The sequence below is a fragment of the Geotrypetes seraphini genome, chromosome 9, assembly GCF_902459505.1.
Source record: "Geotrypetes seraphini chromosome 9, aGeoSer1.1, whole genome shotgun sequence".
Lineage (NCBI taxonomy): Eukaryota > Metazoa > Chordata > Amphibia > Gymnophiona > Dermophiidae > Geotrypetes > Geotrypetes seraphini.
In genome coordinates, this window is record NC_047092.1 from 26,060,760 (window position 1) to 26,075,281 (window position 14,522).

The window sequence follows — 14,522 nt, forward strand, 5'->3', positions numbered from 1 at the left end:
AGACAATTTGGGACATCATGGAGATGGGGGAACTGAATTGACACCGTGGAACTACGCATGGATTCTTGTGAGGGGACAGTGGTCAGAGCATAGCATGGCTTGGAGGATGTGAGAGCATAATTATCGGACCTGGTGGATAAAATGAAGAATATCGAGAGTTGGGCTAGGTACAATAATCTGTGAGTGTGGGGGGTGCCCGATACCACATCATATAAGGATGCCAAAGATGTGGTGGTGAAATTGGCCAGGTGGTTTCTACAAGATGAATCACTGGATCCTGGGGTGGAGAGAGCGCATTGTGCGCTAGGGCCTAAACTGATGGACATGATGTGGGATATCAGGGTATGTCTTTAAAGTTTTTCACTTAAAGAAAGGCTGCTCCACAGGGCCCGGGAGCTAGGGATTAGAGAATGACACGGTGACAAAATTAATCACCGTTCCTGTCCCCGCGGATAACCGCAGGAAACCATCTTCATGGCATTCTTTAAAGAGAGAGGGAAGAATCAGAGTATGAATGGCCACAACTACTGACCCACAAGCTTTGCTTTGAAGAATGCTGGTGTAGAAGGACTGAGGTTGAGATAGACACTAGAAAATGACATGGGATTATTTCCCGCGGTTATCCGCGGGGACGGGAACGGTGCTGAATTTTGTCACCGTGTCATTCTCTACTGGGGATATTTAAATGGGATGGTAACTGAGTGGAGCTTTATCGAGATCTCACCTCCAGTACTCTGCAGAAGTGGAGGTCATTTAGAGAGGTGACTTGCGCCCTTACCAAGGTGAATATATGCTATTGCTGGATCTTCCCTTATGTATTATTGATCACTTCATTAGTGAAGTGAAAGACTTATAATTGAATTTATTCAATTTTCTATACTGTTTTCCCAAGGGAGCTCAGAATGGTTTACATGAATTTATTTGGGTACTCAAGCATTTTACCCTGTCTGTCCTAGTGGGCTCACAATCTGTCCTTGGGGAAATGGTGGGAATTAGGTGACTTGCTCAGGGTCACAAGGAGCAGTGTGGATTTCAACCCAGAACTTCAGTGTGCTGAGGCTGTAGCTTTAACCACTGCACCACACTCTTTCCCTGGGAGCTCTGGAAGAGAACGATGTATTACATTACATCCAGTAGCATTCAGCGGGATTCCACTGGCAGAGTGGAGCGTCAACACAGATCAAATCCAAACGTAGCTGATTCGGCAACCCCAGGCACCAGCAATGGAGTTTCCTGAGCCTAGATCTTTGGGAGACTGCTTGTGGACAGATGCTTTATTTGCGGGGCTGTACTATCAACGCTGATTTTTGCTAGCTGTGAACCTCTTACATACAGTTTTCCACCTACCTGGAGTGGGTGAATGGAAGTTGGTGGGAGAGGGAGTGTATGTGGGTACTCTGTGAGGGGAAGGAGTATTAAGAGCTATGCTGTGCTTGTTACACATTGTTATTCTGTTCTGTAACACTTGCTTGCGTCTTTTTTTCATGTGCAGTTTCTAATAAAAGCGTTAATAAAGAAAAATGGCTGCCACTGACAACAAATACGCTACATGCAGGTTAATAAATATGCTGAGTTAAATCCAATGGTCTACAGAGCAAGGCTTAGTTTCTGACATTTTAATTTTTGGGGGGGTGACGGGACTGTACAGTGAGCCACAAATGTAGTCCGACAGGGCAGTTGAAAACTTTTACCTACAACTTGAGTTCTGACCTTTATTTTACATGCTTAAGGGCCCCTTTTTACAAAGCCACAGTAGTTATTCCTGCGAGGCGAATGCAATGCAGCCCATTCAATTCCTACGGGTTGTGTCGCATTTGCCATGCTGAGACTCGCTACTATTGCTTTGTAAAAGGGGCCCTAAGTCACTAGCCAAAAATATTCAATCAGGACCGGAGTTCCTCATCCCACTTCGCTCCACGTTCTCCTTAATTTTACCTGCTTTAGAGGAAAATGTTTCGTTATAACTTTACCTTCATCCCCATATCAGTGATTGCAAGACATTCGGATACAATGAGCTCTTTGATGTTGCCACTAGCGCCAAGAGCAGCCAAACCCTACGTGCAAAAAATAAAACATGAAAAATGAGTTGAGTTTATTAATCTGATAAACACACTACCATCCCATAAAATGAACATGAAACCCCCAGAAATCTATTTAAAATGTAATTATAATTTCTGAATTTAACACCCCTCCCCCTTTTACGAAGCTGCGTTAGATTTTTTTTCTATCCCCAGCTGCAGCGGTATTAGCGCCGACGCTCATAGAAAATTTATGAGTGTTGGAATTAATACTGCTGCGGCCGGCGATAAAAAAGCCTAACGCGGCTTTGTAATAGGAGTCCTACATTCCATAAACGTAATGGTTGCCGCCTCAGTTTTCAACATAGAACGCCCGGTGCTGAGATGATTTCTTCAGTATCGGCTTCTTTTGCTAAGCTGCAAACCGCAGTTTAAAATGGCTTATTGCGGGATGCGCTCACTCTTGCAATTAGGACGATACCAAATTTTTTTCCGTGTGTGTAGAGTGTACTCTACTGATTCTTCATAAGAATTTTTAGAGCTCTTATGAGGCTTCCAATTTGTTTTTAACTACACCACGAGGCTCCTGAGGCAGGCCATATTGGCCGAAACACGTGCCATCGCACAGATTTCAATCATTAAGGAATAAAGTTGCACTTCAACATCACCAAATTTCTCCACTGTGGTTTGTTCCAAATCTGCACATGCTAACCAACCCCCTCTTTTACAAAACCGTAGCGCAGTTTTTAGCACCGGCCGTGGAGGTAACAGCTCCGACGCTCATAGGAATTCTATGAGCGTCGGCGCTGTTACCACCACGGCTGGCGCTAAAAACCGCGCTACGTTTTTGTAAAAGGGGGGAGGGAGCAAGTACTAAAAAGTATTTTTTAATTTTTCTTGGAGGGAGCGTGTCTGGGGCAGAGAGTAGGCATTTCTGCGCTAATCAGTTACCCCACTTTTTTTACAAAACTGCAGAAGCGGTTTTTAGCGCAGACCGGTGCGCTGAATGCTCTGCGCTGCTCCTGACACTCATGAGTGTCGGGGAGCAGCACAGAGCATTCAGCACGGTTCATAGACAAAATCGCGCGAGACAACGGCGCGCCAACAACTGAGCGCAGACAACTGAGCGCAAGGTTGATGGCGCGCCGAAGAAAAGCACTATTTTAAAGGGTTCCGACGGGAGTTGTTGGTGGGGAACCCCCCTATTTTACTTAACAGACATCGTGCTGGCGTTGTGGGGGGTTTGAACCCCCCTCATTATACTTGAAACCAAACTTTTTGCCTGTTTTTTAGGGAAAAAGTTCAGTTTTAAGTATAATGTGGGGGGTTACAACCAGTGTTCCCTCTAAGCTGCGCTGGCGTGCGCTGGCGCACAAAATATTACATCGCAGCGCACAAGTTTCACGTCACAGCGCACGGCGTACGGCAGATGGCAGGGCGGCGAGAGGAGAATCGGGCGAGTTGGCTCATAACTTGCTGGCGCCTAGCGCACAGCGAAAAAAATTTTGCTCACAACACCCGCCCGCTTAGAGGGAGCACTGGTTACAACCCCCCACGCCAGCGCAATGTCTGTTAAGTAAAGTGGGGGGGTTCCCCCCCCACCCCTAGTCGGAGCCCTTTAAAATAGTGCTTTTCTTCGGCGCGCTGTCAACCTTGCGCTCAGTTGTCGGCGTGCCGTTGTCTCGCGCGATTTAGTCCCGTAACCATTCAGCACGCTAGTGTCACAATACAGAATTAGCTCCAGAAAAAGGAGGATGGACCGACACATCCGGGCTTTACTTCTATTGTTTTCAATTGAAGTAAAACCCAGATATCTCAATCTGTCCTCTTTTTTTTTCTGGAGACACTGAATTGGAAGCCAAGGACATGCCTCAACGACGGGACTAAAGCACACAACGAGGGAGTCGTGAGGGCAGGATGTCAATAGATCAGCCAAGGGTGTATTGTTCAAAACAACCACTTTATTGATGAATAGGCCGCAATGGCTCAATAGACTCAGCAACAAAAACATACTTCTTCACCTAAACCCCTACCCTTGACCGATAGACTACTATAACTTTCTGTGTGTCAAATTAGATATAACTTGTACTGGAAACCTCGCATCGCAAGGACAACCATAACAAATTGTAACCAGTAAACTGTATATTATTATTAGGTCCTAGCATATATCAAGTTAGGATAAAAACTTGTATCGTAAACTTGTACAGAAATTATGGATGTTAAACCTGTAACCCGTTCTGAGCGCTTTGGGGACAACGGACTAGAAAGCGAATTAAATAAATAAATAGATGATTCTCTGTAGAAGATACACTTATCCATTGGCTTCTATTTCTTCATTCTTTATTTCCTGTGATTTGAGTCTATGGAACCTTTCAATTTTAACATACCTGAAGAGATGGTACAATAATTTGTGTCTCCTTGTGTTTAAATGATTTTTATTATTCCAGCAGTAAGAAGCAAATACAAACAGTAGTACCATTCAGGAAATAACATTTTCAACAATAAAATCAGTTCCCCTCCCAACCCCCTCCCCAAGAATCCATGGCCAGTCCAACAGCTGAGAGTGGGAATAAAATCTTAAAGATTCAAAAGTCTACTGCGAGCACGCGGTGTGAGGTCCTGCCAGAAGTGCTCCCACACCTGACAAAATTTGCGACCCGGGCCAAGAGTAATTTGTGTCTCCTTGTATACCTATTTTTCTTCAGTTATAGAGTGGCTTCTCTGGGTTGTAACAATTATTTCGTTTGCACCCCAGGGTGCAGTGGTTAGAGCTACAACCCCGGGGTTGTGGGTTCAAATCCCGCATTGCTTCTTGTGACCCTGGGCAAGTCACTTAATCCCCCAGTGCCCCAGGTGTGAGCCCGCCAGGACAGATAGAGAAAAATGCTTGAGTACCTAAATAATTTGTAATCCACATAGAATTGTAGGATATGCGGAATAAAAACAATTACATTAAAAACTATATAACATGTACAATCTCCAGCCGTTTTTGTACAGACTGTCAGAAGTCGATGAATGTTTTTTTCTAATGTGAGGCTGAGATTATCCTAGCAGGGGGTCTGATGAACTGCAGAATTCCACACATATCTGAAAGAATAAAGAGAGAGCATGAGAACTGGGAGAGCCAAGTGTACAAGAGGAAAGAGCCGCAATCAGATACTCTCATTAACTACTGAGAAATAAAGGCACTGGCCGTGGTTTGATTCAACTTCCTCAGCTATAAACGTATGAGAAGAATCAGAAAGTACTGGTGGCTGAGCATGATGACTCTCTGATGTATGCCAGATGGGGAAAGTCGTAAAGCGAGAGGCCTTCCAAGGGAAAACAGGAACAAAACAATAGCAAAAATGTATAATTTATAGACTCCCATTTATGCCTACGCAGTAAAAACAATACAAATTACAGGGGCTTTTCTTCTGCACACAAAACCATTTAAATTATGTGAATGCGAATGTTCGTACAAAGAGATCTCTGTGGACAGCAGAGGGAACTTCCCTCATGTCAAGAGAATTCGGCAAGTAGAAAGAATCAGCAAATTGATACTAAAGAACAGTAAAAGGGAGCCCTGGTGAAATGCGTGTCCTCTGGGGTTCTTTTATGCAAGAAATAGGGCTTACTGGCTCATGACAGAACGGTTTCCTCTGTCTAGAATTCTGCAGTTCGTCAGACCCCTGCTGGGATAAACTCCTCAACCGCACATTAGAAAAAGACATTCATCGCCTTCCCCTGACAGTCTGCACAAAAACGTCTGGAGATTGTGCATGTTTTATCCTCTAGTATTAGAATTCTACTGGATATTTGGATAATGGGAATATCAAAATCAGGAGAAATGTGACAACAAAATCATTTTGGAACCCGTGGTTCAAAACTCAACTGACACAGTGATCGTATTAACTTAAACAGTGATGCCAGAGTTTAAATGAATCAGTATATTCAGCGCCAGAATCCACCCGAATTCTCTAAAATTGATTGGAATAAACAAACAGTTTATTCAAATCAAAGCTTGGACAGATCGATCCCAATATTGGTACACTGACTCGACACGATGCTGAGTTTCGGCGGCAATACACCTGCATCAGGAGTCAGGATATCAATACAAGATTCTTACACCGTTCACGACAAGGACGCACCTGATGCCAGTCATGCGCATAAGTGACAGTATTTTATAAACCTGCATGCACTTATCCTGTGCATATCCCTGGCCCATCCATGCCACTCCCATGCCCCCCCCCCCACTAGAAGTTATACGCCATAGATCTTGTACATATAACTTTTAGAATAAGGGCAGTTGTATGCATAACAGCTTTTGGCACCAGTTAAAGCCATTTATGTTCTATTATTCTTAGTTAACACCAATTAGATCCTTGTAGCCATCTACCAGTCTCTGAGATTGGTCTGAGGAAAGTTTGGCCCACTCCTCAATGCAGAATTCTTTCAGCTGTGAGATGTTTGAGGGGTTTCTTGCATGTACAGTCCGTTTCAAATCACCCCACAGCATCTCAATGGGATCAAGATCAGGGCTTTGACTCAGCCACTCCAGGATTCTCCATTTCTTAGTTTTCAGCCAGTCCTTGGTGAATTTACTGGTACGTTTTGGGTCCTTGTCATGTTGCAGGGTCCAGTTCCGCTTCAGCTTTAACTTTCTTAAAGATAGTCTCACATGTTCCTCAAGCATCCTCTGATACACGGTAGAATTCATGGTGGATTCTATGATGGTGAGCTGCAGCAAAGCATCCCCAAACCATGACACTTCCACCTCCATGCTTCACAGTTGGTGTGAGATTCTTTTTCTGGAATGCTGTATTTGGTGTACGCCAAACATGTCCTCTTTTCTGGTGTCCAAATAATTCAATTTTAGACTCATCTGTCCATAGAACACTATTCCAGAAGTCCTGGTGTTTGTCTACGTTCTCTCTGGCAAACTTCAGTCTAGCCTTGATGTTTCTCTTAGAGAGCAAAGTTTTCCTCCTTGCACACCTCCCATGCAAGTTAAATTTGTGCAGTCTCTTTCTGATTGTAGTGGCATGCATTTTTACATCAACAGTAGCAAGAGCCTGTATAGGTCCCATGATGACATTTTAGGGGTTTTGGAGATTTCTTTTAGCATCTTGCGGACTCATCTGGGGGTCAACTTGCTTGGATGACCAGACCTGGGTATGTTGGCAGTTGTTTGGAAAGTTCTCCACTTGTACTCTATTTTCCGGACCATGGAATGGCTAATGCCAAATTCTTTCAAGATCTTTTTAAATCCCTTACCAGACTTATAAGCTGATACAATCTTCTTTCTGAAGGCCTCAGACAGCTCTTTTGATCTCACCATGGTATCCACACTCACCGCAGCAGTCATGAGCACACCAAACTAAATGTCTGAGGTTTAAGTAGGGCAAGCCTCCTTCAAAATGCTGAGTAACGATGTTCTAATCATGTGCACCTGATGTGATACACCTGTGTGTGATTTCAGCCACTTTAAGTGGGAGGATATGTGGGGGTGTCCTAATTTATTCCTCTGTTAGAATATACATTTTTGTGGATATCTTTTGTTTCATGAGTAAATCAAGGAAAAGTTTTGTTGTTTAGCTGCAATTACATCACTTTCTTTTCCAGAGATAAATTAAAAAAAAAGATTTGACATTGATAAGTGAACATTTCTTAAGAAACAACTGAAACTTTCATGGGGTGTCCTAATTTTTTCACATGACTGTAGGAAACACTATACTCTTGATTCATTGAAGTGCCATTCTGCAGGATGCACTGAGGCTTCCCACAGTACTTTTGACATGAGTCTTCACTAATTGTATGCTAAAAATGTCACTAAGGGGGTTCATGGTTGGAGTCAGAGAGCAGGCATGTCTGCACTAATTAGGAATAGTGCATTATCCGTTAGGACCAGATTCTATTTATTTATTTGGTTTTATATAAGAACATAAGAACATAAGAACTGCCATCTCCGGATCAGACCCATGGTCTATCAAGTCCGGCGATCCGCACACGCGGAGGCCCAGTCAGGTATACACCTGATGTAGTTTTAGTCACCCATATCCCTCTATGCCTCTCATAAGGAGATGTGCATCTAATTTGCCTTTGAATCCCAGCACAGTGGATTCCTTGATAACCTCCTTTGGGAGAGCATTCCAGGCGTCTACCACTCGCTGCGTAAAACAGAACTTCCTGACATTTGTCCTGGACTTGTCCCCCCTTAGCTTCAAACCATGTCCTCTTGTCCGTGTCGTGTTGGACAATGTAAATAATTTATTTTCCTGCTCTATTTTATCGATGCCTTTCAGCATTTTGAACGTCTCGATCATGTCCCCTCGCAGCCTTCTCTTCTCAAGGGAGAACAGTCCTAGTTTCTTGAGTCGTTCCTCATATTCCAAGTTCTCCATACCTCTTATTAACTTCGTTGCTCGTCTCTGCACCCTCTCTAACAGTTTTATATCCTTCTTTAGGTTGGGAGACCAATGTTGGACACAGTATTCCAAGTGTGGTCTGACCATTGCTCTATAAAGCGGTATTATGACTTTCTCCGATCTACTCGTGATTCCTTTCTTTATCATGCCTAACATTCTGTTTGCTTTCTTTGCCGCTGCCGCGCATTGTGCCGACGGCTTCAGGGTCCTATCTATCAGTACACCCAGGTCCTTTTCTTGTTCGCTCTTACCCAGAGTTGCGCCTGACATTCTATACTCGTATTCCTTATTCTTACTACCTAAATGCATTACTTTGCATTTCTCCACGTTGAACTTCATCTGCCATTGATCTGCCCATTTCTCTAACTGATACAAGTCGCTCTGGAGTTCCTCGCTATCCTCCTGCGATCTGATTGCCCGGCATAGCTTTGTGTCGTCTGCAAACTTAATGATCTCACTGGATATTCCGTCTTCCAGGTCATTGATATAAATATTAAACAGGATCGGCCCAAGCATGGAGCCCTGGGGCACACCACTAGTCACTTTCTCCCAGTCTGAGAACTTTCCATTTATGCCCACTCTCTGCTTTCTGTTTTCCAACCATTTGCCTATCCACCTTTGTATATCTCCCTCTATTCCATGGCTTTGTAGTTTTCTGAGAAGCCTTTCATGTGGAACTTTGTCGAATGCTTTCTGGAAGTCCAAATATATTATGTCCACCGGCATTCCACTATCAATTTGCTTGTTCACGGTCTCGAAAAATTGAAGTAAATTCGTCAAACATGATTTCCCTTTCCTGAACCCATGTTGACTGGGTTTCATCAAGTCGTGTGTATCTAGGTGCCGGACTATGCTATCCTTGATCAGTGCTTCAACCATCTTTCCAGGGACAGACGTAAGACTCACAGGTCTGTAGTTGCCCGGTTCCCCTCTCGATCCTTTTTTGAAAATTGGCGTGACATTCGCTATCTTCCAGTCTTCTGGTATCTGTCCAGTTCTGATTGTCAGATTGGCAAGTTTCTGCAATAGCTCTCCGATTTCAACCTTCAATTCCTTTAAAACTCTCGGGTGAATTCCATCCGGTCCAGGGGATTTGTCACTTTTAAGTTTGTCGATCTGGTAGTATATCTGGTCCAACTCCACTTCAACTGTGGTGAGGCTGTCTTCTATTACTCCACTAAACACTTTCACTGCTTCTGGTATTTTAGCGGTATCCTCCTCCGTAAAGACGGACGCAAAGAAGGAATTTAGTTTGTCAGCAATTTGTTTATCTTCCTTGATGTACCCTTTCCTTCCCTGGTCGTCCAGGGGTCCCACCGCCTCTTTTGCGGGTTTTTTCCCTTTCACGTATCTAAAGAAGGGTTTGAAGTTTTTGGCTTCTTGCGCTATTTTTTCCTCATAGTCCTTTTTGGCCTCCCTCACCGCCTTGTGACATTTCTTTTGATCATCTTTATGTATTTTCCATGCTTCGGTTGTTTTCATGTGTTTCCATTTTTTGAAAGAGTCCTTCTTTTCTTTTATGGCTACCCTCACCTGTCTGGTAAGCCATGCCGGTTCTCCCTTACCTTTTGTTCTCCCCTCTTTGGAGATCCTTGGAATGTGGAGATTTTGTGCTTCTGAGATAGTATTTTTCAGTAGGGACCATGCCTGGTCTACCGTTTCAAGTTTGTCCACCTTTTTCTTGAGTCGTTGTTTCACCATGGCTCTCATGCGATCGTATTTGCCCTTTTTAAAATTAAAGGTTTTGGTTAAGGTTTTGGCACGTTTTCTATTCCCGATGTCAAGCTTAAAGTTGATCACATTGTGATCGCTCGTCCCCAGCGGTACCGTAACTTCTACTTCTTTTGTCGGTCCCGTGAGGCCATTTAGTACCAAGTCCAGGGTGGCGTTGTCTCTTGTCGGCTCCTTTACCAATTGTTCCAGGAAGCAATCCCCTAGCACCTCCAAGAACTTGGCCTCCTTGCCGCAGTTGGAGGTTCCTAGTTTCCAGTCTATCCTCGGGAAATTGAAGTCTCCCAATATTATTATATTGCCCGTTTTGCTTTCTTGTTTGATTTCCTCTATCATTTCTGAATCAGTTTCCTCCGCCTGTCCTGGGGGACGATAATAAAGGCCAATTTTCATGTCTGCGCTGTTTTGGCCAGGAATCTTGACCCAGAGGGACTCTAGCTTCTCTTTTGTTTCCATTGTAGCCACTTCAACAGATTTTATTCCTTCCTGAACATATAGGGCAATACCTCCACCCTTCTGCCCTACTCGATCTCTTCTATATAGTTTGTATCCCTGCAGTACGGTGTCCCATTTGTTTTCTTCATTCCACCATGTTTCTGTTATGCCAATGATATCCATGTTCTCATGTCTTGCTATCGTCTCTAGTTCTCCCATTTTGTTTCCTAGACTTCTAGCATTTGTATACATGCATTTAAGTTCCCTTCGTGTTACCTTTTTGGACTTTCTACTCTTGGTTGTCCTTACAGTTTCCTTTACGATATCCTTTACTGCTCCTGTGTTATCTCCCATGTTTGTTGTGTGGTCATCCCCTCCTGTGTCTGGGTTGTCCTTTCCTGCTTGTTCTCCTTTGTTGGCTGTGAGGTTGACCTCTCTTGTGTATGAGTAGTAGTCCTTTGTTCCTACGTCAGGGCATCCTGTTGTCCGTACCATCGACCGGTCGTCGACTGTCGGCTTTCCCCTGTCCTTCAGTTTAAAGCCTTCTCTATTGCTTTCTTCATGTTGCCTGCCAAAACTCTTGCTCCTTCCTTGTTGAGGTGTAGTCCATCCCTTCTGTAGTACTTGCTTTTTCCCCAGAACGCCGTCCAGTTTCGCACGAAGTCGAAGCCCTCGTCTTCGCACCATCGTCTCATCCAGGCGTTGATCACTTGCAATTCCCCTTGTCTCTTTCCATCTGCTCTTGGTACAGGGAGGATTTCAGAGAAGGCCACCTTCACCTCCCTGATCTTCAGTTGTCTTCCGAGTGAGCGGAGCTGGCCCTTCATCTCTTCCCTGTCATACTTCCGCCCGCTCACATCATTTGTTCCCACGTGGATAAGCACAGCGGTGTCCACTCCCCTTGCGCCATCTATGATCCTGGAGATCCTGTTGGTCACATCCTTTACTCTTGCTCCAGGCAGACAGGTGACGACTCTGTCCTCTCTTCCTCCTGCGGTGTGGCTGTCCACGTGTCGTATGATGGAGTCGCCTACGATGATCCCCATCTTCTTTATTCGGGAGTTCCTTGGGGGGCGTAGGTCCACGTCCTTGGAGTAGGGCCAGTCATCTTCCTCCAATGCTACTCTTGAAATTGTTTCCTGTTCTTTGAGCGGGGGGACATCTTCCTGTGCTCTCATTTTTCCTCCTGGTGTGCGGTTGTCTCCTACCTCGTCTTCGTTTTCTTCTGTGTTTGCATGGGTGTCTTCTCTATTCACATGGGTTTCCTGAGTACAGTTTTCCAGCCCTGGGATCTCTACGTGGTGCTGATGGGCTTCCTCTATGAACATTTCTAGATCCTTGACCTCGTCGTTTGGGTTGTACTCCACTAGAATCTTCTCCTGTACTCGGATTCTGTCTTCTAGTTCCATCACTGTTCCCTCCAATAGTCTTACCTGACATTTCAAGCTATCCATCTCCATGCATCGATCGCAAATGTATGCCTGGATCCCCGAAGGGAGGTAGTCATACATATTGCAGTCGATACAGAAGACAGGAAAGCTCATCTTCTGACTTCCTTGGGCTTCCATTTCGTGCTTTACTCGTGGGTTGTCTGAGTGATTTGATGTGACCTACTTCTGCTCTTTTTCCTATTGATCCTACCTCCCCCTTACCTTCTGACTTCCTGACTGCAGGCTTCCTATTTGAGTGAGTCTGTTTGTGTTACAGTGCCTGTGCCTTTGTGTGCTTGTGTCCCTTGCCTGCTGCTTCCTTGTGTTGCTTGTCTTGTTGTCTCTCTCGTGTGTGCTGTCTCTGCTCTACCTCACCTTGATTGTATGTGCAGGTTGGTTTCTTTTTGTGTCTGTCTCTTTCTTATCTTCTGTGTCTGTCGGTTCCTTACCGGTCTGTTCTCCTCTGGTGTTCTTGAGAGTGTAGCGCTCGTCCCTTGCAAGGCCCTTCGCGAAGGCGCTCTCGCTAAGGCGAGCGCCTTTACCGCTCGCCTTCGCCGAGCGCCGAACGGCTGGGCGCCGTTGGCTCCTCCCCTTTTCAAGGGGGGGTCCGGCGCTGCCTCTGACGTGTAGGGGGTGGGCGGAGCGTACTCTCGCCGCTTCCCCGAGTCTTCGGCTCTCCTTCGGCTCTCCTTCCTCCTGCTGTTCGGCACCAGCGTCTGTGTGCCGCGTTGGCTCCTCCCCTTTTCAAGGGGGGGTCCGGCGCTGCCTCTGACGTGTAGGGGGTGGGCGGAGCGTACTCTCGCCGCTTCCCCGAGTCTTCGGCTCTCCTTCGGCTCTCCTTCCTCCTGCTGTTCGGCACCAGCGTCTGTGTGCCGCGTTGGCTCCTCCCCTTTTCAAGGGGGGGTCCGGCGCTGCCTCTGACGTGTAGGGGTGGGCGGAGCGTACTCTCGCCGCTTCCCCGAGTCTTTGGCTCTCCTTCGGCTCTCCTTCCTCCTGCTGTTCGGCACCAGCGTCTGTGTGCCGCGTTGGCTCCTCCCCTTTTCAAGGGGGGGTCCGGCGCTGCCTCTGACGTGTAGGGGGTGGGCGGAGCGTACTCTCGCCGCTTCCCCGAGTCTTCGGCTCTCCTTCGGCTCTCCTTCCTCCTGCTGTTCGGCACCAGCGTCTGTCCTCTCAAGAGAGCTCAGAACAGATTACAAGTTTACATATATATTACAGTGTATTTATACAAGGTGATGGCAAACATGGCATGGCAAGACATTGACAGAGATGGCAAAACATAGGGCTCATTTTACTAAGCTGCGATAGCGTTTTTACCGTGTGCTACGCGGAAAAACTAATGCCAGCTCAATGGAGGCATTAGTGTCTAGATGCTAAACGCCTCCATTGAGCTGGCGTTAGTTTTTCCGCATAGCACGGGAGGCAGTGCTCGCTAATCTGTAGCGTGCTGTAAAAACGCTACCGCAGCTTAGTAAAAGGAGCCCATAGTTAACAAAGCATAGTAAAACATAACATGACAAACATGGTATGGTGAGACATAGTATGATGTGCATTGTATGACAAAACATATCATGGCAAACATAGTATTATATATGCAAGCATAATATGGCAAATATAGCATGGCAAACATAGTATGGTAGATATACATGGCTAATCTAGTATGATATGACAGTATGATAGATTACGTGGTAGAACCTAGCGTGGTAGACATGGGATGGCAAATATTGTGTTGTGGGTATAGCATAAGAATTTGTAGCACGGTAGGCAGTGTGGCAATTATAGTATAAAAGATACTATACTATACATTGTAGAGTTAGGGCATAGACAGGGGGTGGGTAAACAGAGTGGGAAGACTTGATGGGCTGTAGCCCTTTTCTGCCGTCATCTTCTATGTTTCTATGAGTGAAAAGAGCTAACAGTATGACAAAATGTGGCAAAGCATTGCATGACAAAATACACATGGTGTGGTTGAGGTGCCCTAATTACAGCCACCTAGCAATGCCTAACTTCGGGATCCGTGCCTAACTTTTATTTTTTAATTGGCTTAGTCAGTGTGGTAATTAACCACACCAGTTTTTAGCCAGTCAAAAAAAAGCCATTAATAAAACAATTTAAGAGTTCATCATTGAACTCTTAGGATGGTTTGCAACATCTAAATGGAGGTGCCCTCCCATGCCTAAGGATGCCTGTCTCAAACAGTAGATGTGGTTATGGGTGGAGAATAAGTGTGGCTGAGTTAAGAGTCGTTAGACGTCTGACACAGGAGCTTCCAAATTAGGCGAGTGAAAAGCTGGCCTAATGGAAAGGCGCCTATGTCTAGGATGGCTAGCGACGTTTCTTTAGGCACCGCTAGGCAAAATTCTATAAATGGTGCCTAGCAGTTGACTGACAACCATGCCAAGCAACGCCTACAATGTAGGCACCATTTGGTGCTGATTTTAGAATCCAGCCCTTACTGCCTACAAAAATAACTGGCAGTAAAGGCAGCATTAGTGAATAGTCCT

At 45.3% G+C, this 14,522-nt stretch overlaps 1 protein-coding gene across 2 annotated transcripts in view; it reads right to left on the reverse strand.

Moving 5' to 3' along the window:
• FBXL13 (F-box and leucine rich repeat protein 13) overlaps positions 1-14,522 on the reverse strand; it is a 163,640-nt gene that overhangs the window by 29,826 nt on the left and 119,292 nt on the right. For both annotated transcript variants that reach the window (XM_033959618.1, XM_033959619.1), the window contains exon 18: positions 1,971-2,054. In XM_033959618.1, coding sequence (XP_033815509.1) covers positions 1,971-2,054 — 84 coding nt within the window. The remainder of the gene's footprint in view (positions 1-1,970; positions 2,055-14,522) is intronic.